Source organism: Pleurodeles waltl, chromosome 3_1, assembly GCF_031143425.1.
Source record: "Pleurodeles waltl isolate 20211129_DDA chromosome 3_1, aPleWal1.hap1.20221129, whole genome shotgun sequence".
In the NCBI taxonomy this organism is placed as follows: Eukaryota; Metazoa; Chordata; class Amphibia; order Caudata; family Salamandridae; genus Pleurodeles; species Pleurodeles waltl.
Genome location: NC_090440.1, coordinates 1162473639 through 1162498824, shown reverse-complemented (window position 1 = coordinate 1162498824; position 25186 = coordinate 1162473639). Strand labels below are relative to the sequence as shown.

Genomic DNA, 25186 nt, shown 5'->3' with positions numbered 1-25186 from the left:
CTTATGATATTGTGCAAGTGACACTTGTGGTACTGTGGTAGCGTCACACGTCTCCTAGTTCAGCCTAAGCTGCTCTGCTAAGCTACCATTATCTATCAGCCTAAGCTGCTAGACACCCTATACACTAATAAGGGATAACTGGGCCTGGTGCAAGGTGCAAGTACCCCTTGGTACTCACTACAAGCCAGTCCAGCCTCCTACACTGGGTAGTTTACATGTCCTGGTAGTGTAAAACTCCTAAATGCGTTTTTACACTACTGTGAGTCTTCTCCTTTCATAGGCTAATATTGGGGCTGCCCTCATACATTGTATGAGTGGTAGCTGCTGATCTGGAAGGAGTAGGAAGGTCATATTCAGTATGGCCAGAATGGTAATACAAAATCCTTCTGAATGGTGACGTTGGATTTAATATTACAATTTTAGAAATGCCACTTTTAGAAAGTGAGCATTTCTCTGCACTTAAATCTTTCTGTGACTTACAATCCACGTCTGGCTGGGTTTAGTTGACAGCTCCTTGTGGATTCATTCATACACACCCCAAACACAGGCTACTCATCCTCAGTGCATACATCTGCATTTTGAATGGGTCTTCCTGGGCTGGGAGGGTGGAGGGACTGCTCTCACACAAAGGACTGCCACACCCCTAACTGGGACCCTGGCAGACAAGATAGAACTGAAAGGGGAACTGATGCACTTTTTAAGTCACTCTTTGAAATCTCCCCCACTTCAAAGGCACATTTGGGTATAAAAATAGGGCCTCTGCCCTACCACCTCAGACACTTCCTGGAGAAGAAACCTGAACCAGAACCTGCACCCTGACAAGAAGAACTGCCTGGCTGCCTAAAGGACTCAGCTGACTGCTTTCTGAAGAGGACTACTGCATTGCTGTGGTACTGCTGTCTTGCTGTTCACTTGCTTTGCTGCAGAAGTACTCTCCAAGGGCTTGGATAGAGCTTGCCTCCTGTTCCCTGAAGTCTCAGGACCAAAAAGACTTCTCTACTGCAGCTGAAATCCTGTGTAGTGAAAATTCGACGCACTGCCTGCCAAGAACAATGCAAAGACTGCTCATGGTGAAAATGTTACTGTATGGCGAGTCTGAAATGGCGCAGCCCAACTTCGCACACATCGACGCAGCACCAGTGATGTCACCAGAACTACGACGCACGACCCTACTGGATCGACGCAAGCTGACTCAGAACGCCGCCGCCCGACTTCTGGAGAGGAATCAACACACAGTGCCTGCCGTGCGGAAGAAAATTCCACGTATCACCTACCGTAATCAATGCAGCCCCTGTGACTTTGCCCCGTAAGCCCATGATTCCACACATCGTCCCCGGGGCGTCTGAAAACCCCCCAACCTAAACATGATCCAAGTCCGTGTGCTGGAAATCGACGCAATGTCTTCCCTGCGTTGAAAATAACGACACAAGTCTGTGTGCAAAGGGGTGAAACCGACGCACACTCACCGTTTTCCACACATCTCCTCCTCTGCGGTCCCCTGCGTGGATTTTTCAACACAAACCAGGTACTTTGCCCTGCAAGAGACACTTGTTGTTTCTAGGAGAACTTAAGACACTATTTATTGCTTTTACAGTAATCTTTCAACTCTAAAGACACTTGATATCACTTTCAGTGATATCCCTACATTTGCTTATTTCATCTTTAATCATTTTGACCTGCATTTATCCAGATAAATATTATATATTTTTCTAAACACTGTGTGGTGTATTTTTGTGGTGTTATATTGTGGTATTGTATGGTTTATTGCACAAATACTTTACACATTGCCTTCTAAGTTAAGCCTGACTGCTTAGTGCCAAGTTACCAGAGGGTGAGCACAGGATAATTTGGATTGTGTGTGACTTACCCTGACTAGAGTAAGGGTCCTTGCTTGGACAGGGGGTAAACTGATTGCCAACCAAAGACCCCATTTCTAACATTGGTGGCAGCGGTGGGATAGGACTTGTATTTGTGCAGTGACATACAGTAGCTAAGTATTTCACTACCTACCCACAGTTGAAGGTCAACTTGATTTTTATCTCTTTTTGCAAATTCGTTTTCCCTGACAATTTTCTAAACCTAAACCCTCACTCAACATGTCTCAGGCTGGGTCTCAAGCAGGAAATTTTGACATGGCCCTGTTGGAGACATACACGGTCAAACAACTAAAAGGGAGTGAGGGTCCTTGCTTGGATAAGGATTTATATCTCTGCAGTTAGAAATGTAAATATTTATCTGAATAAAATAAGGTCATAACGACAAAGATCCAATAAGTACAAGTTGCAATATCACTTTTAAAAGATTTAAAATAGTATTAATCCTTAGAACTAAGCAGCTGTCTCTTTGTTACACACAGACTGCAGAGGAGGAGATGCGTGGAAAAATAGCGTGTTGCGCCAAATTTTCTGATGTGGCACATACGATGCATTTCTAACGTGTCATTCTTTTAGTCTTTATTCCCATGAAATGCTAGCTTGGTAATAGATGCCCTATTGTTTTATATAAAGTGAGCCTGAGAAAGTAACCTTGAGCACAGAACAATCAGGAACTGTGGAACTGGACTAGGTATACAATTGTTTCAACCCAGACGGATGGACTAAGATAAATTCCTTCTGCATGTTGGTAATAGGCATCTTCACTAATGTTGCAATTCCATGTCAATTGATTATAATTGGACAATTACACCTTCAGTCATGTGGAGTTATGGATGAGCAAATTACTTTGCACTATGGGCCTTATTATACCGCTCCCCAGTGGGAAAGGTGGCATTCTTCTGTAGTCTGCTTCATGCCACCCTTCTTTGTGAATCCCCTTGTACTCTGAGAGATACAGGCTTCTCTATCCTTATGCTTTGCTGAGACTTAGAATTTTGTACCTGATCCAGAGAAGAAGACTCTTGATCGAGCTTCTGAAATGTTGACACCTTCTCTTTTAACTTACTTTTTGCCAACTTTGGTCATTCACCTTTTGCCTCAGATGTCATTTTTTCAAATTATGTTTGTCCTTTTTCTTTTTACTCTTTGTCCACATGTGTTTAGCCAACCACATGTTAACTTTGGACTTGCTAATCTGGTAGGTTTTCCCTGGCCTCAACTAGAAAGTTTAGGTGATTGTAACTTGCCCTAATTCTGAGAAGAACTGAACAATGCTTATTTTCTATACATCAGGTTATTCTTCTTCTGTTTTGTATTGCTTTGGTTGAAGGTTTAGTCCTTTTGATGTTAGTTTGTTTGAATCTTTCCCATCACCCCAGTCCACCAATGGTAATTCTATATCTTTATAACTTTGCTTTGAGAATTGTCTAAATGACAGAGTCTGAGCTTTTAAAAAAACCTGTTAACTTTATTCAAGACTGGAGTTTTCCTTGTATGACCCACACTGATAAAACTGTGTTGTGTGAAGATTTGGTGAACTATTTCTCCACCCCTTCATGTTGGGTGAAAAGATTTGTAGACGTCGTTGTAAAGAATAGCTCTAGGTAAGATATGCTTTATCAAGTGTAAAACCAGCAAAAAAAAATTAAAAAAGAGAGAGGCTTTAGGTGGTATTTTTGATGCAACGTGAACCCATTCTTGCTGCAGCAAAAGGCTAAGGATGGTGTCGGGAGGACTGCCATTCATTGCAGTACTTTCACGTACCCTGGTTGAGGTCTACTCCCACATTCAGACTATTGCTCTCTGCCACCGTCCCTGCATGTTACACCTTACCCCACCACCACCCAAGATGTTGTCTTCCTCGCATAAGTCCCTGCTCTGAAGCATCCAACGAAGTTCCCTCCCCCCAAACCACATCTTTTACCTGCAGGTTGAGGTTCTAAAGTGGCTGTCTTCTGATTTTTTACTGCAGAATTACTGGCCCAGCCAGGTTTAATGAGAACTCAAGCAAAGTATGGTGGCATGGGGAAACTTTGCTCGCTTTGCCAATAGTTCAAACTTTCACCCACACCTCAAGTGACGTACTGACCATTGTTGTCATCTGCCCATGTCTGCAGCTGGACAGTCTGTTACAGGAAAAGAGAATGGTGTCTTGCATATTAGTGGTTAGCACTTGTGTGGGTAAGCAGACTGTTCCTTGTTACATATGTTGGTTCTTTTCTGACAATAGGTCGTTTCTAAAAAAAAAAACAATCTCAAATAATTTGTTTAGAACTGTACACAATTAGACGAGCTACAGTGACCGTTTACAGGAATATTCTGGCAAAACAGTTGGCTAGTATTATGTATATTATCCTTAATTTACCACTCTGTAGCAGTTTATAGAACAATAGAATGTTGAAGCTTCACTGAACAAACAATGAAAAATAGAACACTGCAGCCCCACATAAGCTCCGTGTCCTCCATTTTCTTCCCGTTTCATTTGCTGCTTTGTATAACATAGGTAGACCTTTGCTTTCCTCTGTTTTGTTTTTAACAGTGATCTGAGTGTAGTTTACTAGTGGGATTACAGTTAGTACAAATTTGGCTTAGTCCAAATTTATAGAAATATTTAGATGGTTAGAATATATTGATTTGTTTTTAATTTATGATAATGGGATCCAGAGCATAGTTTTTTTCAATATGTTTTGCAAGCTCTCCCCAGATAACCTACCTCAATCCGCAGGCACTTCTGCCCACACTATACTCTGCTATTCTTCCCCTCAATAAGAGTCTGAGTCTTAAGGTGGAGGTAAAGGCTGCAGTATATTAATGTCAAGTCATAAATCACAAGATGGGTCATAAATCATCATTACAGTAATCGATCAGTGATAGGGACCATAAAGCATGCAAAACAAAGAAAAAATGTTAGTCACAAATCAGACAGTCACAAATCAGTGATTCGCTTCTTACGCCAGTTTGGCAACATGATTGATCAATGTTTAGCATCACAATATCACACAGGTTCCGTCTCTGTACTGTTCCTTCTCTTCTGATGGTCTAACAGCCACCCTTATATCTGCATAATATCAGTTAATGGGGCTGTCCAAGCCCCGCTAGCCACCGGGTCTTTCCTAATCCTTCAACATTGCAGCTGCATCACCTGCTGCTCTTTTAGATGTAAGTGGGTGGACATGCACTTGCAGTCAGCAATTGACTGCTGATTCCCAGCTTCCCTCTTTTAGGTCTGGGGGTGTGCTTCCTACTCAGGACAAAGGGTCCCTCAAAGGATGCCCCACCAATCATGTGTGCATGAGTTCTTGTGCTGCAGCTTGGGTACCTAAGGGAGCCCTGGGGGAACTGGGCATGGGCGACTATGCCCATTGACCCCTTCCAACACACTGCCCTTTAATCCCTGAATCCTCAGAGCACAGTAGCTGCGGTCCACCTAAGGTTCGACTTCACCTCCCAGGCCCGCTCTTCAACCCACCCTAGCTGGACATTAGTCATAAATCAATCAGTCAGTCATAAACCAGTGATTCCAGTCTTACTCCATGTAGGCAATACTATAAATCATCTTTGACAGCAACATATGACACAGGTTCCCTCTGTTCACCAGATCTGAAGGCCCCTCAGGTAGTGTGCAGCAGCTTTTAAGCTTCCCTTGCTAGGCCTTTCCTGGTCGTACCCAGTCTGCTATATGACTATCCCCTTTTGGCTCTTTCAGTTGGTCCTCCATGTCCCTGAAATTAGGCAACATTAAGGACCACCATTGTGGCATCTCTTTCTCTTCTGACAGCCTACTGGCCGTCCTTCTGTGTGTGTGATATTGTTTAAGGGTGCTGTTCCTGGCATGCTGCAGTGGTTTCACGACCATTGGGAGCTTTGCTGGACCTATACCCTTGGGGCACTCGCCTTGCCATTGGACAGGTTATTGATTCATGGGGCCCTGTACCATCCCCATGCTCCCCGGACTCTGCCAGTTCAATGGTTGACCCTACCCTGCTGGGCTGCTGACAGCCCCCACCATGGCTCGTCATGTGGTTCCCCAGTTCTGAACTGGCACGCCCTGGGCTGCTGTTTGGCCCAGCCAATACCTTGCAGCTGTTTATGGGAACAGTGGTAGGTGAAATGGCTGGTTGGGAGCATAAGTAGCCTGCCATTGCTGTTATGGCAACTCTTTCCCTTCTGACAGCATACCATCTGTCCTTATGTCTGTCCTCAAACTTTATGGCTTCACATCATTGACAGCTCTGCTGGACCTTACGGAACTCGCTTGCAGGGTGCACCCCTTCTCAGATACCACTGGAATGCCTGAATTTACTTTACGGCTACCATTTACATTCACACTTGTCATACTCCCAGCAGATAGCTGCCATCCATTTCTTACGGTTGCTCCCTGGCCCTGGACTTTCCACCATGGGGTAACCACTCCTGCTTTGCTTTGCTCCCTAGGTCACAAAAGAGGTATTCTAATCTATTTGTGCCATCCCTTGCTGCCATCATTACATGCATGTCACCTGCCGAATCCTGGTGATCCCACTTTATGGGAGGCTAGTTTTGCTTTTTCTCCCTGAAGTATTTAAACCATGCCTCACCTTAGTACATTCACTGTGCCTCATAAATTTTTTGCTCATAAAGCCATAATGCAGCTGCGCTCCGCGGGAACCTCTCCACTATGATGCACGCCATGGTTCTAAGTGTGTGCAGCCAATTCTGTATGTACTGCTTTGTCATGATTTTGCACCTCTCCTTTTTATCCTCATTCATCTTGTCATGGGTCAGTAGGTGCAAGCCAGCCTGTCCAATTTCAGAAGGGACTGAACGGAGTGCAAGACTTTCTAGCCCTGTTTCCCTGGCCATCATAAATGGATCACCTGAGAATATACGCTGGTTGATTTCCCCCTTAACGTGAGCTGTTGCCAGGTTCAGTACCTCTACTTGGCTATCCCCACATCGCAGTGAGGAACCAAGACTGAGCACCAAAAAAACAACGCAAACCCCTTGCGGCGTGGAAAGAAACAATGCATCATCTGTGCTGCATCAGAAAATTCAGCACACACGTTATTTATCCCCCTTCGGTGGGATATGACACCACAGCCTCCTGCTGTTAATTGACCAACTTTGCACCACTCCTGGCGGCAGCTTCCCTGCCTTGCCATTGCATATGGTTATTGAGTTGTAGGCCCTCTAATACCTCTTGTTCCCCTGACTCTGCCACCCCGATGTTCGGCGCTGCACTGCTGGGCTGTAAGCTACCCCCATCCTAGCCCTTCAGAGGGCTCTCAGTTCTGAACTGGCACACCCTGGCCTGCCATTTGGCCCAGCCAATACCCCATAGCTGTTTGTGTGAACCGCAGTAGGTGGAATAGCTGGTTGGGAGGTAGCCTGCCAGTGCATTAGTGGGAGAGTCTGTTATGGAGGAAAGTATTTCTGGGCCCCTACGCTGTTAGAAGGTCCTCCCTTTGCACTTGCCTCTGTTAGGCTACCATCTGCCCATACAAGGTACCCCAGCTGATCTTTTGTGGGCTTTGTCCAAAAGTGCTGCCATACTGTGCCTGCTTTGAAGTCAACTGAGGCCAAGATTAATTGGCAGAAGTGGTGTTCACCTTCCCATCTGCATGCTATAGTTTTGGATGCCTTGAGTGCCTCAACAGCCCACTCAGTGCAGTGCAGATGGCTGTGCAAAATGCCATGAAGGCCTCCCTCCATACTGAAACTTGCGACCCTCGCTCATGGCTGCTGACCTGCTGGTTTTACATGCAGCTTCTGTGTGTGTGGCAGGCTGCCCCTGTGGGCGTAGCTGTTGTGGCTTCATGTGCTAAAGAGGTGCTTCCCACCTACTCCTTGACACTCTTATAGTTTGTAAAGGATGTACTTGACGCCCTTTCTTCCTTCTGGGCACTGCTGCATTAGCTACAGGTGACTGCTCAGAGGTCAGAGTCATTTCTGGTGAGCTTTTGCTTGCTCTGTCCCTCATCTTGTCTCCTGTGCTACATCGATCCACGACTCTCTCAGCATGGACCTTCTGGTGTGTGGGGAGGTTGTCATGCTGTTGCAGTCGGTCCGTAGGATGCCTCTAAACTGGCCCAGAAACCAACCCTGACTACGTGAGTTGGCTACCTCACCTGCCTTTTCCTTAAGGCAGTGACGTTCCTCCTCTTCCCTAAGGGATCTCCATCACTCTGCCTCATGAGATGGTCCTGCCCATCCCTTTGCTGCATTCTGCTGCTCTTGGTGCTCTAGACCACACTCTCCTGCATCTTCAAAGAGCTGTCCCCGTCTAGGCAGTAGTGGGTAGGCTTCTGCCACCAGTGTTGAACTGCTGCTCCCTCACTGCTCCATTCACCTTGCAGTGTATGAAACTCCCGCTCTGGAACCGGCTCTGTAACTGCCTAGAATGCTTCTCTGGCCGCCGAGTGCCCGGGATCAAAAATGCTCTTTTGCTCATGGGTTGCTAAGGCATTCTGCTCCTATTATTGTTAGCCTGCAATGCACTCAGGCATTCAACATCTGGACGGCGACACACCACATTTTGATGGGTTCATGCCATCCTTGGTCTATTGTCTCATTCAAAGGATGCCCAACCAATCCTGTTTTAAGGAATTCCTGTGCCACAGTTGGGCTACCTGTAGGAGTCGGGAGGAGGCAGGAAGGGGTGTGGCTGACCAAGCCCTTTTAACCCCACACCTGTCCTTTTTGGCCCTGAACCCTCGGGGTACATTAGCAGCGGCCCCCACAAGATTTGACATTGCCTTCCTACCCTGCTATTCTATTTTAGGTTTCGCTTCCACAGAAGTGTAACTGTGAACTTTAGGTATTTCATCCCTAAACTCCCATTTGGAGTGGAGCCAGGAGTTTCACTTGGCTCCACCAGCCTGCCCCTGTGTCCCTGATACTGTTAGACTGCCGTCTGGACAGCAGTTCGAGGCCCTCCTCCACCCACAGGCACCCGCCTGCGCCTCATCCCTAGTGCCTAGTGGTAGGCTTTTCCTGCTGCCCTCGCGTGAGTAATTCCTTCTGTGTTTGCCATAATCTGTTTCTGTGATTTATTTTGCCATTAGTTTTTGCTGTGTTTCCCTTCCCCGAGTAATTCCTTCTGTGTTTGCCGTAATCTGTTTCTGTGATTTATTTTGCCGTTAGTTTGTGCCGTGTTTCCCTTCCCCAAGTAATTCCTTCTGTGTTTGCCATAATCTGTTTCTGTGACTTATATTGCCGTTAGTTTTTGCTGTGTTGCTCAGCACGTCCCTGCCCCCCTGCCCCCCCGTTTAGCTCTCGTTTTTCTCCTGGTTCTCACCGCCCATTTTCTCTGCACCGGCTCCGGTCAGTCACTGTTCCCCTGCCGCTGCCTCCCTTGCGGCCCGCCCCCGCGCACACCCATTGGCCCTCCCTCCCTCCTCCCAGCTGCTCCACCCTCCCACCCCACCCTCTTAATGGCGGCCTCTGCGCGAGCCCTGTGTAAATTACCTGACCATCTCTGGCCAGGAGTCTCACTTGGCTCCACCAGCCTGCCCCGTGCCCCTGATAATGTTAGACTGCCGTCTGGACAGCAGTTCGAGGCCCTCCTCCACCCACAGGCACCCGCCTGTGCCTCATTCCTGGTGCCTAGTGGTAGGCTTATCCTGCTGCCCTCGCATGAGTAATTCCTTCTGTGTTTGCCATAATCTGTTTCTGTGATTTATTTTGTCAGTTCTCCCGCCCCCCCACTAACACCAGAAACACCCACACTCCCCACACCAACGCTCCCCACAACAAACACCACAACTTCAACGCAGCAGACTCCCACACAGCCCCTGCCCATCCCAACAGACCCTACCCCAGCAAGCCCCACAACCCGAACCCTCTCCATGACAACACCACCACCACCCACAGCAACACCAAAACCCCTCACACCAACACCATCGCGCACAACAACAACAGCCCCCATAACCACCTTAACTGCATACTCCTAAACACCCTCTCCTTACACAAGCATGCCATAGAACTCTGGGACCTTATCACATCACACTCACCAGACATCGTCTTCCTCATGGAAACCTGGACGAACCACTCATCTGAGCCAGACATAGCCATAGGCACCCCTGATGGATACAAACTTCATCGCAGAGACCGCTTAAACAAACCAGGAGGTGGCATCGCCATTATGCACAAAGACACCATCAAGGTCACCACCAACACACACAGCACCCTAGACATGCACTTCCTAATTCACATAATCAACAAAACCACTGCCACCATCTTACCCTGCAGCCCCCAATATGATAGGACTCACCGCCATTAAGCAGGGAGAGTATTATGCCTGAGACTGACTCAATCATATCATGAATGCCCAGCGTAAACGAAAAATCACCACATAAGTTTCAGGCCCAGCATTTTACCAGTGTGGTCATCATGCAATGAAAGACTACAATTTGCTAAGAAATACCACCATTATATAAGGTAAAGAAATGTACCATGGTCACCATGGATGCCAAGAAATACTATCTTTATTCGAGGGCTAGCATATTACCAAGTTGGAAAGTAATCACAACGCTTATAAGCATTTACACATGTATACATCCACACACTCCCACTCACACATGCATTTGTGTACACACAGACGCACATAACATTCAATAAACTTCTCATACTTATATTCTTTTGTCGCCCATCTTCCTGTTGTGCGCCAAATCCTACTCTAGGTTTCATTTTCTCTCCCACTTATAGCTAGACAATTATACGGAGGCAGGCGAGGTTCTTTGTAGCACTTCCAGGTGGAGGGTGGAGCGAATGAGAGTGCCTTGGGCAGATGAGAGTACCTCGGGTGGCCAGAGAGGGCTAGGTATAAGTGTTACTGGCAGCAGGATTGTAATTGTAATTGTAATCGTATTTATATAGCGCTTACTACCCCTGACGAGGCGTCGAAGCGCTTTTCGATGAGTAGCACGCTACTCCGGTACCCAAACAAGAATTAGTGATGGATTAGTATCATTTAATAAGGAGTACAGTTTTAGTATTATTATGAGTTAATTTGAGTTGCGGATATGAGAGTTTGTTAGTTAGATTGACTAGAGTAATGGAGGGGTGGAGGAGGAAAGAAATCCAGAAGTGTTAATTGGGAGTTTATCCTTCATTTACTCAATCCAAAGGCTTGAGATGAATAAAAGGGGGGCGGAGGGGAAAGAGGATGTGGAAGGGTTAGGGAGAGCATATTAGCAGGGTGAGATGAATGCAGGAGAATTTAGTAGGGTTGTGTGGGAGGTCACAGAGGTAGAGTGAGGTTTGGTGAGTTAGATGTGGGGGTGGAGGGATGAGCTTAGGCAGAGATATTTAGGAGATGAAAGTGGTCGAAGGGATTTGGGATGAGTCTGAGTGAGAATGGAGGATAGTTTGATAGAGACATGACATAAGAGTGATGAGTAGATAAGTGTGATAAAAAGAGAGCAGAAATTCATAGAAACATGCCAGGCACAGAAACAACATATACACATACATACACATATATATATATATATATTTATACACACACACACATGACTATACACACACATCTGCACATACAATACATAATTCGAATCATGGGTAAAAAATACTTAGTCGTCCATCCATCATCCTGGTAAAAGGCGGGAACTCCCCCACCTACCTCGAGGGTGGACGGGGCGTGGCCCAGCGGGCGGAGCCCACAGGTGCTCCACAAAGGGAGAAACCCTCCACTCTGTGTCTCCAGCAGAGGAAGACAGAACCCGCGCGTCCCAGTCAGACACAGACCACGCTCCAGCACATCATCAGCTCACCTCCAGGAAGGATTCCAGATCTCCTCTGCCATGGGATCTCTGAGCGCACAGCCACGCCCCGCCCATCCCTGCTAAGCCCAAGAGCCAGGGTGGGCCGTCCTTTCCAGAAGGTGAGCTTCAACCGCGGCATCTGCCGCGTCCACATTGTACACTAGGGTACGTGATGGGCCACGGGGGCAAAACGTCTTCAGCAACCTTGTGTGCCCCCGACAATGTCATTGCCACTAGTGCGTCCCCGCGGAGATGTCCTCGCGCCCCTGCGCATCAACAACGCACCACGCGAGTCGGCGGCAAACGCAGTGGGGTCGCCTTGGAAAGCTGTCCATCATCCTGGCAAGAGGCGGGAATTCCCCTACCTACTTCGAGGGTGGACGGGGCGTGGCTCAGCGGGCGGAGCTTAAAGGTGCTCCACGAAGGGAGAACCTTCTACTCTGTGTCTCCAGGAGAGGAAGACAGAACCCGCGCGTCACAGACCACGCTCCAGCACACCATCAGTTCACCTCCAGGAAGGACACCAGATCTTCCTCTGCTATGGGATCTCTGAGCGCACAGCCGTGCTTCATCCTTGCCAGGCCCAAGAGCCAGGGTGGCTTGTCCTTTCCAGAAGCTGAGCTTCGACTGCGGCACCTGCTACGATTATGATTGTAAGTGCTTCCTTTGAGGTTTAGTTTCTGTAAAATGAGCATCGTGGCCTACACAACCGGAGTATTTTCTACGAGTATGTCAGTAAGCGTTACCTAGCATGTTTTATACGCCCCGTTTATATTCTACACTAAGGGTACGTGATGGGCCACGGGGTAAACGTCTCCAGCAACCTTTGTGGAGATGTCCTCGTGCTTCGGAGCATTAACAACGCACCACCGGAATCGGCGGTAAACGCATTGGGGTCGTTTTGGAAAGCTGTCCATCATCCTGGTAAAAGGCGGGAATTCCTTTACCTACTTCGAGGGTGGACGGGGTGTAGTTCAGCGGGCAGAGCTTACAGGTGCTTTATAAAGGGAGAACCTTCTACTCTGTGTCTCCCGGAGAGGAAGATAGAAACCCGCGCGTCACAGTCAGATACTGATTACGCTCCAGTATATCATCAGATTCACCTCCAGGAAGGATTCTAGATCTTTCTGCTATGGGATCTCTGAGCGCACAGCCTTGCTTTATCTTTGCCAAGCCCAAGAGTTAGGGTGGCTTGTCCTTTCCAGAAGGTGAGCTTCAACTGCGGCATCTGCTACGTTTATATTGTACACTAGGGGTATGTGATGGGCCATGGGGTAAACGTTTCCAGCAACCTTGTGTGCCTTTGGCAATGTTATTGTTACTAGTGCGTCTTTGTGGAGATGTCCTCGTGCTTCTGAGCATCAACACCGCACCACCGGAATCGGCGGTAAACGCAGTGGGGTCGTTTTGGAAAGCTGTCCATCATCCTGGTAAGAGGCGGGAATTCCTTTACCTACTTCGAGGGTGGACGGGCGTGGCTCAGCGGGCGGAGCTTACAGGTGCTTTATAAAGGGAGATCCTTCTACTCTGTGTCTCCAGGAGAGGAAGATAGAACCCGCGTGTCACAGTCAGATACAGACCACGCTCCAGCACACCATCAGTTCACCTCCAGGAAGTACTCCAGATCTTCCTCTGCTATGGGATCTCTGAGCGCACAGCCGTGCTTCATCCTTGCCAAGCCCAAGAGCCAGGGTGGCTTGTCCTTTCCAGAAGCTGAGCTTCGACTGCGGCACCTGCTACGTTTATATTGGTAAGTGCTTCCTGTTGAGGTTTAGTTTCTGTAAAAATGAGCATCGTGGCCTACACAACCGGAGTATTTTCTACGAGTATGTCAGTAAGCGTTACCTAGCATGTTTTATACACCCTGTTTATATTGTACACTAGGGGTACGTGATGGGCCACGGGGTAAACGTCTCCAGCAACCTTGTGTGCCTTTGGCAATGTTATTGTTACTAGTGAGGGTACTAGTGATGGAGGAAAGAGGATTATTTTGGGCGTGCCTGGGGCAGTAGAGGGGAAGGGCGGAGAATGCTTTTGGAGAGGATTGGGATGGTTGAAGTACGGCCTGGGGGGGGAGGGGGGGTCTTAAAGGCTGTGCGTCTCTGTTAGCCATGTAATAGTAAGTCTTCCTGTCTGTGGGAGAATCTCAATTTGCTGGAAATTTGCCCTTTGACAGAGAGATATTTTTCCATCTTTTTCCTTCATGCTACCTTCGCTGTAAGAGTGGAAAGATTAAAGTGTTTTTCCTACACCTGCCTTTCAACAGGTACTTGATTTCCTTTGGCAGTGAGCCATGAGTCATTTCTTCTTGAAACTGTAATATAAAGTCTTCACTGAAGTCATTGCTATACGGCACAACTATGGTGAAACAAAAAAGAAGGATGCAAGAAGAAAAGAAACATAGAAATATGAAGAGAATAAAAACTTACAGCACAAGTATTACGTTCTGAAGTTCTCAGCAGTACTTGGAACAAAAGAAAATGTTTTAACATGAAAGTTATGAATCCTAACTGTGAGACTATATCTACATAAACGTCGCCACTATGACTGGTCAAATATAGGACTGTGTTCCAAGGGGCGAAACTCAAACTGAACGGTTGAGACTTCAGGTGTCTGAAAATGCAAAGATTCTAGAGCATCGTTTTCTCTTTTCTAACATCATTTTAAAAGACAGTAAAGGGATTAACTCAGTACAAGAAAACTTCCACTTTACTTACATCTTTCACATTTCGGGTGCAATTGGGCAGCACATTCTTGAGAGCCTCCCGAGAATCAAAATCCATTTTCTCAACCAAGTTGGCGAAGAAACAGGTGAGCTGTCCCAAGCTAGAACCAATAATAATGCCACACTTTGAAACATTCATTGTTATTTTTAAGAGAAACACTTTAAAATATTCTTCAACAGTCACGGAGTATAATTGGAGAATGGCTCAGGGTGGGAGGCAATGCTTAATTTGAGCCAGTGGTTGTAGGTGGGGCCCACTGGCACTTATTTTTTGGGAACCAGCACTTATTTGTCCTCAACAGACTTTGATCCAGAACAAGAGAAAGATAAACAGACTGAAGGGAAGGAAGGAGGAAAACAGAGACTAAAGAAGAGTGACAGATGAAAACAAAGACGAAAACCTAAGTGCATGAGTGAGAGAAGTGAGCAAGTAGTGTCTAGTAGAGGAATGAAGAAGCATGAGGGGGTACCAAGATTACCCACCTTGGGAATCACTAGTCTCATCTTCTATAGTGTTAGCCATGTGCTTCTGAGTTCCTAGCCATGTGTACATAAAAAGTCCTAGGGCTTGCTTCAGAAAGGCAAATTTACATGTTTACATTAATTAAAATGTAATAATCCTGCACCCAGCAGCAAGTCTACACGTTTTCGCTATTCACCATTCTCAAATGTAAATTTACACCTAAATGCAAACGTGCATATCTCCACCCTCTGAAATCAGGGGGTGGCACATCTAAGACAGTGTTGAACCTGTTTAAAGTTACCAGTAGTACATTTCACATCTAGGTGAAGAGCACCGCCACTGGGTGAAGATCTCACTACTGTAAAGTAAAGGGCCAAACAATAAAGTTTATTATTTCATTAAAAATATGAAACATTTTATTGAAAAATAAAATTTTTAATTAATGAGGAACGATTATTTACCTAGAATTAATAAAATAAAATGTTACATTATATTAACTCATCAAGTTAATCGTTTGTTAAATAATTACATTATATCAATGTAATATATGTATATCTGTATAAATATATATGTGTAATACACATACACACAACAGCAACACCCTCATTAGCATTTAAATGAGTTACAGTACCTGTGAGTGGCCAGGTGTGGTGCTAGACTGGACTGCAGTACATTTACTACTATTTTGTGACCTTTGGGCTGTAGTAACTTTACAAGTGTAGTTTTTGAATAGCATTGGTCTTACTCTTTTGGTCTTACCTCTGCTTTCCTCTCTCTAAACCATTCCGTACTCCTCCAATTTAGTAGTAAGTATTCTGCAATTTATAGCCATTCCCTTTTGGCCTTTCCACATTTATACCTAAATCATGGGGTTACATGTGCAGAGATCTCTGCCACTTTGGTGCAGATCTCCACATAGAAAAGGTAAGAGAGGTAGCAGTTCACGCATGTAGGTTTGTGATTAGCATTTTGTAGAATATAGTTGCACTACTGTATACTACTTTACTACTTTACATACCACAAAATGCAGTGTGTGAGTAGGCCCATAAAATTTCAAGGTTCCTGTAGTGCGATTCCATATCACATTTTTTCAGATCACACTAGAAAGTATATTTTTCTTTAAAAAAAATCTTTCTTACTACATTAACTAGATCCTAAAAAACCTTCCAACACCTTTTTTCTATTCAAAGATTGTAAACTCTTTTTCGCATGTTCAGTGTATATGCCCATATGGCATTGAGAAAGCTTCTACTCACTGCAATACCCCAATTGTAAGCCAGCAATATTTCATCAGGTGGAATACTGATGAATGAGCTTGTATAGGCCACATTTAAAATTACTGATGCATCTTTAAAGAATTACACCAGGAATTTATACATGTTTTTGTTGTGTCTAAAATTGCATAATCTTTTTAGGGATGCCTAGAATCGCTTTCAGGGAAGTTAACTATCAAAATAAAACAGACTTGGCAGTAATTTGTGGAATAGGCTTTGGATTGAGTTGCCTTGGGGAAGGACAATTCTAACCAAGAGTATGCCTTTGAAGTGGAATGTGCTTGAAATGTGTGAAGAAGGTCATGCAACTTCTGGCTGAGTTTCAGTTGAAACAGTTTTTCTAATCTGGATGATGGACAAGCTAAATCTGAAATAGATTTGTTTCCATATGGTTTTGGGGCATTTACAAGAAACCACTTAGACCTCCACATTTCATAATGGAGCCTCATTGAATTAAGGAGAAATTTCACTGTTTATTATTCTTAGACAGAAAACATGGGATTAGGGAGGTGTGTCTGTTCATGTGTCACTTCAGAAGGCACGACCAATATGAAATCGGTATTTATTTGCTATGTGTTAGAATTTTCAGACTTAAATAGACATACAAAACTATGGGCCTGATTAAGATTTCAGCAGAGGGATTACTCCATCACAACGGTGATGCACATCCTGTCCGATGAAATATAAGTCCCATTATTTTCCATGGGATTTATACTTCAGTGGACAGGATAACCGTCACTGTTGTGATGGAGTAACCCATCTGCCAAATTCTAAATCAGGCCCTAAGTCTCAAATGGCTAGAAGAATCTAATTATTCCCTTAGGTTGCTTTGAACCAAATTTCACTCCTGTTCGTCAAAAGCATTATAGAATTTTCACAAAGGGCAAAATGTATTTCTTCTTCATTCATGTGCTAGCCTTCAGCACATGCACACAGCCTCACTTCAGTAGAGAGAAATACTCCAAACAACGTACATTTTAACTGAGGATGTCTTCTCTCACCTTGGGATGACCCTGGAAGAAGTCACATTCACGCCACACTTGCTCAGACCATCAGTGAGAATCTTCGCTTGAGCCGCCGATAGATCGTAGAGTCTTTTCCACAAAGTGCTGTTGGTTTGGTAAAAGCTGCAGAGCTGTGAAATAAGCCAACCCGATTAGTTCACAAAATATGTGTCTCACATCTCTAAACTACAGAGTCCCTCTATGGGTCTATTCAAAATTATGTGATTGATTTTAGGATATTAGTGCCATAAACAGTGCTCCTTTGCTTTGCGGAGCAGTTTAGTGGAGGGGGTTGACTTGATTTATAAATCTGTAACATTGTTAAATTTCTAGAATTGTGTGCAGAGTTCCATAGGTTAGGGGACATGTGCAGGGTGTGCTCAGGCTGGGCAATCAAGGCTTCCAAAGTCCAAAATTAAGGGCCTGAATTAGACTTTGGAGCACTGAGTAAATTACCACTTTGCTGTAAGAAATTGAGTTTTTGATGGGGGTGAAAACCTCTCTCAAGCAACAACACAGTCTTTGTTAAGGTGAATCACAAAAGTCACCACATTAACCTGTGCTTAACCCTAGGGTGGTTTGGCACAAAAGCAGTCAGGCTTAACTTAGAGGCACTGTGTTAAGTATTTAATGCAGCACACAAACAGTAATGAAGTGAAACACAACACAAAAGCTATCCCACACCAATTTAGAAAAATAGACAAAATGTTAGTAGTCACAAGTTCAGGTCGATCGTGATGGAATGCAGGCCAGATATAAGGACCAGATTAGGCCTACTGAAAAAGTTAACTTCTCAAAGTCTGGCTTGCAGAATTCAATACTTCAGGATTTGACAGGAGGAGCTCAACTGATACGAGTCAAGGGTCCAGGTCCAGAGGAGGCAGCTCTTTGGGTGAGGAACTCCAGCAGAGGCCATCAGGGTTCAGTTAGGTCCAAGCAGTTCTAGTTGCTGGTTGAGGCAGTTCCAGTTATAGTAGGTCAGCTGGTCAGTTACTGGAAAGCCTCAGAGCTTGTTGTTTCCCTGTAGCTCAGAAATGGAGGGCAGGCAGCTGACACTTGGAATCACTCTGGTACTCCGGTACTCCTGGGATCAAGCAGCAAGGCAGGCCTCAATCGACAGGGCAGACCTGGGAGGGTACAAGGCAGGCTTCAAGCAGCAAGGGGTCAGTCATTTGGTAGCAGCATGGCAGTCGTTTGAGATAAAAATAAAAAGAGGCCTCAAACAGCAAGGCAGTCCTCAGGAGTACGTGGCAGTTCATCTGGGGGGGGTTCTCTTCAAGTCTAGAAATGTATTAAAGGCTTGGTCTGAGGGTTCAATATTCAAACCTGGTGCCGCCCTTTGAAGTGATAGATTCCTCTACACCCCACCCCCCCACACATACACACTTCTGGTTCTGCAGTTCTATCCCTTTAACCTGCAGAGGCTCCAAGAGATCTGCAGTGACAATAGACTGGTGTCCATTTCTTTGTGAGTGTTTCTCAAGGCAGCCTCTTTGAAATGTAAGTGTGGCAAGGAGCAGCTCTGCCCCTCACATCCTGGCAGTATGCTCCATCCTGCTAACACTCTGTCCCCATTTTTACCACTCTCTGGGAGGAATACACAAGGGCCAAATGTCAAATACACCCAATCATGTGACACAGGCTGCAGGAACCAAATGGTTGGAACAAGAAAATGCCAGCTTTCTAAAAGTGAACAGGACAATCAACAATGACATTTTCAGAGTTGCATTTTAAAATCCAACGTAACCATAAGTTTGAATTTTAAACTCTGATCCCAGAGACTCTCAACATGAACTGCTTCTCTTTTCCTCTTTGGGAATACAGGATAACATGGGAGTTGCATTTTGATTACTTAAACTCTGCTCTAGTTTTCTTACCTGGTGTGGGATCTTTCTGTGTGGTGTTTTCACTATTTTACTGTTTGAAGTGTTGCACACCGTCAACCATCAACCGTCAACCCGCCAGACCCATAGGGAGGAGAATGCCATGAAGCTGGAGGTCTCTTCCCCAACCCTATTACAATATTTCCACCAGGCTGAGTGGCAGAAACTTCCATATTATGAGGTTTCCACCAGTCAGCCCAGTGGAAACAGTGTGTCGACATTGGCCTTGGCTCCTCAGGGACAGAGGGTGCCCCCGTACTCTTTGGAATGCGTAATGTCTGCCAGAGCAGACAATGCGCATTCCAAGGATGCTGGGCAGGGGGGGCCCTGCACTGCCCACGACATGGTCATGAGCAGTGGAGGGGCCCCCGTGGCCCTAAACACTGCCTTTCTGCCAGCCTTTTCATGGTGGGGATCCCACCATGAAAAGGCTGCCCGAAAGGAAAGTCATGATCAGCACAGTGGTGCTGAATTCAGTGCTGCCATGGCTGAACACGACTTAGACTGCGGCCAATCAGTCAGGATCCTGGTGGTGGTGGTGGTCTACTGGCAGTCCGACCTCCACGGTTATAATCTGGTGGTTGGACCACCAGGAATCTGACGGTCCTACCGCCAATGCTAGTTAGGCAGTCTCATGACCGCCAAACTCATGATGAGGCTCTAAGACATTTTGGTCCTTCATTCATGTGTTTCACCCTGTGGTTCCTGAAGCCCGTTTCAATTAAATTACTTTGAAAGTTTTGGTTAGTACATATTTGGCCATTGTGCAGTTCAATAGGTATTGTGCAACAAGGAGTCGGATAGTTTAGAGTTAATATTTAGTTTCACAGAATTGGCACTGGCTTAGAAGGCATGAGGGCCCGAGAACTCCTTGAACCAGTTGACTTTCAATGACTGGTGTTATTTGAGAGGGAAATATTTATACACCCTTTTCTTTGTACCCTATTTTAAGAACTGTTTTAACTGAAACTGTTTTGATGCAGGTCGTTGTTTTGCTCCAATCTTAAAAATGGTGATAGGCATAATCCATCAAACTACAAAATGATAGCTCTTTTAGATTTCAATTGCAAATTATTTGCAAGACTACTTTTAACTGATTTAGAAAACTAAGTAAATGTCACAGACTGCTTCCCTTGGAGCAAAATGACTTTAGAAAAGGGTCATTTACAGCATGGCAGTGCTTGTGGACTTTACTATGATGGCTGAGTAGTTGGCAATGCAAAGTGATTCAGATTGATTATTAGCTGGTATTAGGATTTTGTTCACTGTGATACAGCAAGGCAGTGTACAATATGCATACTGTGTTGGTAAATGATAGTTTTAAAACTGTTTTCCTAATTTCCTAAATTTTACATTCCATTAAGGCTATAATAAAAGGTTCAGAAAACGCAATAACTGCACAGAAGCCAAACGCCATATTGTGGGCTAATGTGAATATTTAAACCACCAATATATATCACAAACATATATGGCTTGTAGGAACACGACGTTGCTCTTACTTGGCTGCAGTTTAAACACACTGCAAAGACAGATTAAAAGGAAAAGTCCTTTCACTGAGAAGAAAACCTACTTTTACATAGTCACTCCTAAAAGTGTGACTTGTAAGTAGACTGGGCAGGGTGCTTAATATATGTGTCATACTACACATTTGAATAGTGCGACGTCAAAGTAACTGAATGCTCAGAAACCAGACTGTTTTAACAGTGTAGGTTTAGGCTACGTTCTCATGGAACAGGCTTAGGTATAATTAAAATTCTTGAAGTAACTTGTGCTGCCTGAGCCAGTGCTGGCTAAAAACCAGTTTTGCCACTCATCTCACCTCTTGAAGCTCAATACTGATTCCTGGCTGGAGTTACCAATCATGATCTCAGAGTACAATGGCTTGGTCTCTGGGCTCAGAAAGGCAGAGCTGTGGTCAGAAAGTGGCCACTAAGCAGGAATTAGCTCTCTGAGAGGGAGAGAAAGGCATGCAGCAGAACAAAGGGCAGCTTCCCAAATATATATATTTTAGCTTGAGATGCAAAATGTGGTGGACAGTATCTGTTGCCCTTTATTCCTTGGACCCTCCTGGACCATCATGCACCACAATTAGCCAAAGGCAGAACAGTGTGAACCCTGACAAATGTAAGGTTACCTCCTCTAAACAAGGGCATAATTTTAAGAGAGCCAAGACTGTCCTTGTTCAAGGAAGGGTTAGCCATTTTGGATTTAGGGTTTTTGGGAATTTTTACAATAACGCAAAGATGAAGTGCCATAAAAGAAGGTGTGTAAAGTGAGAGAAAGAAAACAGGACTGGGTAGTTAAAATTCTCCAGTCACTGGCTTGTGCATAAGATAATACTGGCACCTTACCACCACTGCGTCAGAACATTCCTGGATCTCAGGAAACTACAGTTGAAAAATGCCCTACTTGAAAAAAGAAGACTCAAGCACTGATGACTTCTGATGGCACCCAGGGATTGTAACTGTCTCAATGGGTCAAATAGCTTACCCTGTGTTTGGCTACTCCAGGGGCACAAAAGCACAAAAGTACCACTGGCTCCAAGGGAGACCAGCTGACCACAGAGGAGTGGACCTTACTGGAACACTGACTGGGAAGAGATTTTGTGCATAAAAGCCTGTCCTGAAGACGTGGATGGTAGAAGTGACCAGAAAGAACTATCCTATAAGTTGGCAAAAAATGGGATTTAGTTGCTTTTTCCACCTCCAGAGACCGGGTTGAGGTACAGAGACTTTCCTCTGGTTGGACCACCTAAAGCAGGCAAAATACAAGTCCTTCCCTCTCTAAGCTTATTGCTATGTTAAAAACAGATTCTGCTACATCTCACTGCAACGTTATCTAGCTTAATGGAGCTTTGCCTAGCTACAGCTTCAACTCTTGCACCATCAATGGATTTTGGGGACCAAAATAGTGACTAAGTGAGAAGGAGAGATTCTGGAACAGGTTGAGCTGGCAGTCAATTCCAGCAATGAAGTAACCTAAGTGGCTACAAAATTCAGTTTTATTCTGCTCTGATTCTGGTGCTAAAACAAGCAGCTTCACTGAGAACTGAATGATGACATATCAAACCTTGAGGGAGCCTCATCGACTTCAAACATTGATCTTGCCTGACTCGAAGACAAACTTTAACATCCAAGAAAAAAAGAGTAAGGTCCGATGGTAAAAACTTTATCCGGAATAACCCACTTGGTGTACCCGTCGTCCGCTCGATCTTGGTTAGCCTGAGGTCCCAATAAACTGCAAACTGTTATTTTGCAATGATTATTTTTTCTTCATAATTGTGAAAAAACATTTCAACAGTTCCCCTTTGTAAATGTAATCATTTTGGTGTTTTTACTTATTAAATATTTCTCAGCTTTATATAAATTGGTTTTCAGTTTCTATTGTGTTGTTTTCTAACTTTTACCTTGTTCATGCTGACTAAACTCCGCGCACATTTTTGTATTTGCTTCCTGTTGGTGCCACAGATACCAGGAGTTGAGCAGAGATTATCTAAGAAGCATGTTTTTTGCCTAGCAAGATTGTGTTTATTAACTTGATAAATGATACTCTTTCCCAATTAATAAATCAATAAATCAATCAATCAATCAATTATTTTTAGAGTGCGCTACTGACCCAAAGGGTCGCAAGGCACTGTGTGGTTTGTCCTCAGGATTCAGTTGAAGAGCCAGGTCTTGAGGTCTTTCCTGAATTGAGGTAGCAATGGCAACTGTCTGCAGTGGAGAGGTAAGGTGTTCCAACCTTTCACTGCCAGGCAGGTGAATGATCTTCCTCCAGTCGAGGACTTCTTTATGCGGGATACGAAGGTAAGCGACTGCTAGGAGGAGTGGAGAGGTCTGCAAGGGGAGTATCAGGTGATGCAGTGGCTGTGATAGCTGGGTCTGATGTTATTGAGGGCTTTGTAGGCATGTATGAGGAGTTTGAAGTTGATCCTCTTCTTGACGTGTGCCAGTGGAGGTCTCTCAGGTGTCCTGTGATGTGTTCTCAGCGGGGGATGTTCAGGATGAGTCTAGCAGCAGCAATCTGGATTTGTTTCAGCTTGCTCAGGTTCTTCTTGGTGGTTCCGTCATAGGGGGCATTGCTGTGGTCAAGTCTGCTTGTGATCAATATGTGTGTCACGGCTTTACGGCAGTCGCTTGGTATCCATCTGAAAATCTTCCGTAGGAGTCGGCGGGTGTGGAAGCAGGACGCTGCAACGCAGTTGACCTGTCCAGTCATGGTGAACGCTGAGTCGAGGACTCCAACGAGGTTTTGTGTGTGGTCTGTGGGGGTGAGGGGGCTGCTGAGTGTTGAGGGCCACCAAGAGTCATCCAGGCTGAGGAGGAAGGTCTTAGGATAAGGATCTCGGTCTTGTGGAGTTCAGCTTGAGGCAGCTCTCCTTCATCCAGGTGGCGACTGCTTCCATCCCGTCTTTTAGATTCTTCTTGGCTGTTGAGGGGTTTTCGGTCAGAGAGATGGTCAGCTGGGTGTCATCAACATAGGAGACTATGGGGGTCATTACAACCCTGGCGGACGGTGTTAAAGCGGCGGTAAGACCGCCAACAGGCTGGCGGTCATCCGGCGCTTCTCAGTTCCGCCCGCCAGGGAGGAGATGACCGCTGGGCTGGAGACCTGGGTCTCCAGCCCGGCAGCCGTCACAATACCGCGGCTGGTATTTTGACCTGTCTTACCGCAGTGGATTTCCAGCGGTAGGAACTGCCATGAAATCCATGGCGGTGAGCACTATCAGTGCCAGGGAATTTCTTCCCTGGCACTGATAGGGGTCTCCCCCACACCCCACCCGCACCCCGACTCCCTCCCCTACACCACCCACTACCCCTGCCACCCCCCAAAGGTGGCAGGGCCCCCCTCCCCACCCCGACCCCCAACATTACTTTACACATACACACCGACATGCACGCAGGCACCACCAACACACATACACGCACACACACCGACATACATGCCAACATCCACACACACAGTCAGACACGTACCCCACATTCACACATTCACGCACACATCCATACAGACATACCTACAGACATACACTCACTCATTCCCAAAACACGCAACACCCCCGCAAGCATACATGCACTCACACACCCCCCTACATACACAGACGCACACCCCCATGCACCCACACAACACACAACACCCCCCCACCTCCTCCCCTAACGGACGATCGACTTACCTGTTCCGTCGATCCGCCGGGAGGGAACGGGAGCCATGGGGGCAGCTCCGCCGACACCACACCGCCGCGCAGAATCACAGGACGTGATTAGCTGGGCGGTGCTCTGTTGGCGTGGCGGTGGAGGTGGAGCAAGATCCAGTTCCCCGTCACCCGCAAGTATGGCTGTTGCCGGCTCTCCGTCGGAAAAACGACAGAGGGCAGCCAACAATCCTAATACACCGAGCGGTAAACCGCCACTACTGGCGAGAAGGGTCATGTAGATGTTGAACAGTGTGGGGCTCAACAAGGATCCTTGGGGTGCTTGACAGCTGATTTCTGTAGGTTCTGACAGGTGTGGCGACAGCCTGACTTTCTGAGTTCTCCCTGTCAGGAAGGAGTGTATACATTGAAGGGCCTTGCTGCGTATGCCTGCTGTGTGGAGCTATGGGACACTGTATCGAAGTTGGCTGAATGATCTAGTAGGAGGCGAGCTGCTGTTTGGCAGCAGTCGAGGAGGGAGCAGATGTCATCTGTGTCGGTGAGCAGGGTGGTCTCCATGCTGTGGTTAGGTCTGAATCATGATTGGCAGATGTCCAGGATGTTGTTGTCTTCGATGTGTTAGTGGAGCTGATCGTTGGTAGCTTTCTCAAGCACCTTAGCTGGGAAGGGTAGCAGCAAAAGGGGGTGGTAGTTCTTGAGATCCATTGGGTCTGCTGTGGGTTTCTTCAAAAGCAGGCTGATCTTAGTGTGCTTCCAGTTCTCAGGGAAGGTTGCTGACTCTAGGGAGCAGTTGATGGCGCTGCCGAGCTCAGGTGTGATTGAGGCACTCGCCTTGTTGCAGATGTTGTGGGGGCAGTAGGGGCTCCCAAATAACCATTAGGTGACACCTATTTTGTTGATTACTCAGAGGTATTTATCTGAGTCAATGGAGAAAGAGGAATTAACCCAGCTATACTGTCTAAAATTAGTCAGTTGTGCACTAACACCTGGGTCAGTTTGAAGACGGTCATATCTGGTGCATAGCCACCGTGCTAATAAAAACAGTGAGAATTGAAACAAGGATGTGTA

General features: G+C 45.9%; 1 protein-coding gene across 1 annotated transcript in view; it reads right to left on the bottom strand.

Moving 5' to 3' along the window:
• The window catches only part of LOC138285031 (otoancorin-like), a 489250-nt gene that overhangs the window by 356073 nt on the left and 107991 nt on the right, over positions 1-25186 (bottom strand). The window contains exons 8-9 of the mRNA XM_069224460.1: positions 17081-17214; positions 14335-14443 (exon numbers count right to left, since the gene is read on the bottom strand). Coding sequence (XP_069080561.1) covers positions 14335-14443; positions 17081-17214 — 243 coding nt within the window. The remainder of the gene's footprint in view (positions 1-14334; positions 14444-17080; positions 17215-25186) is intronic.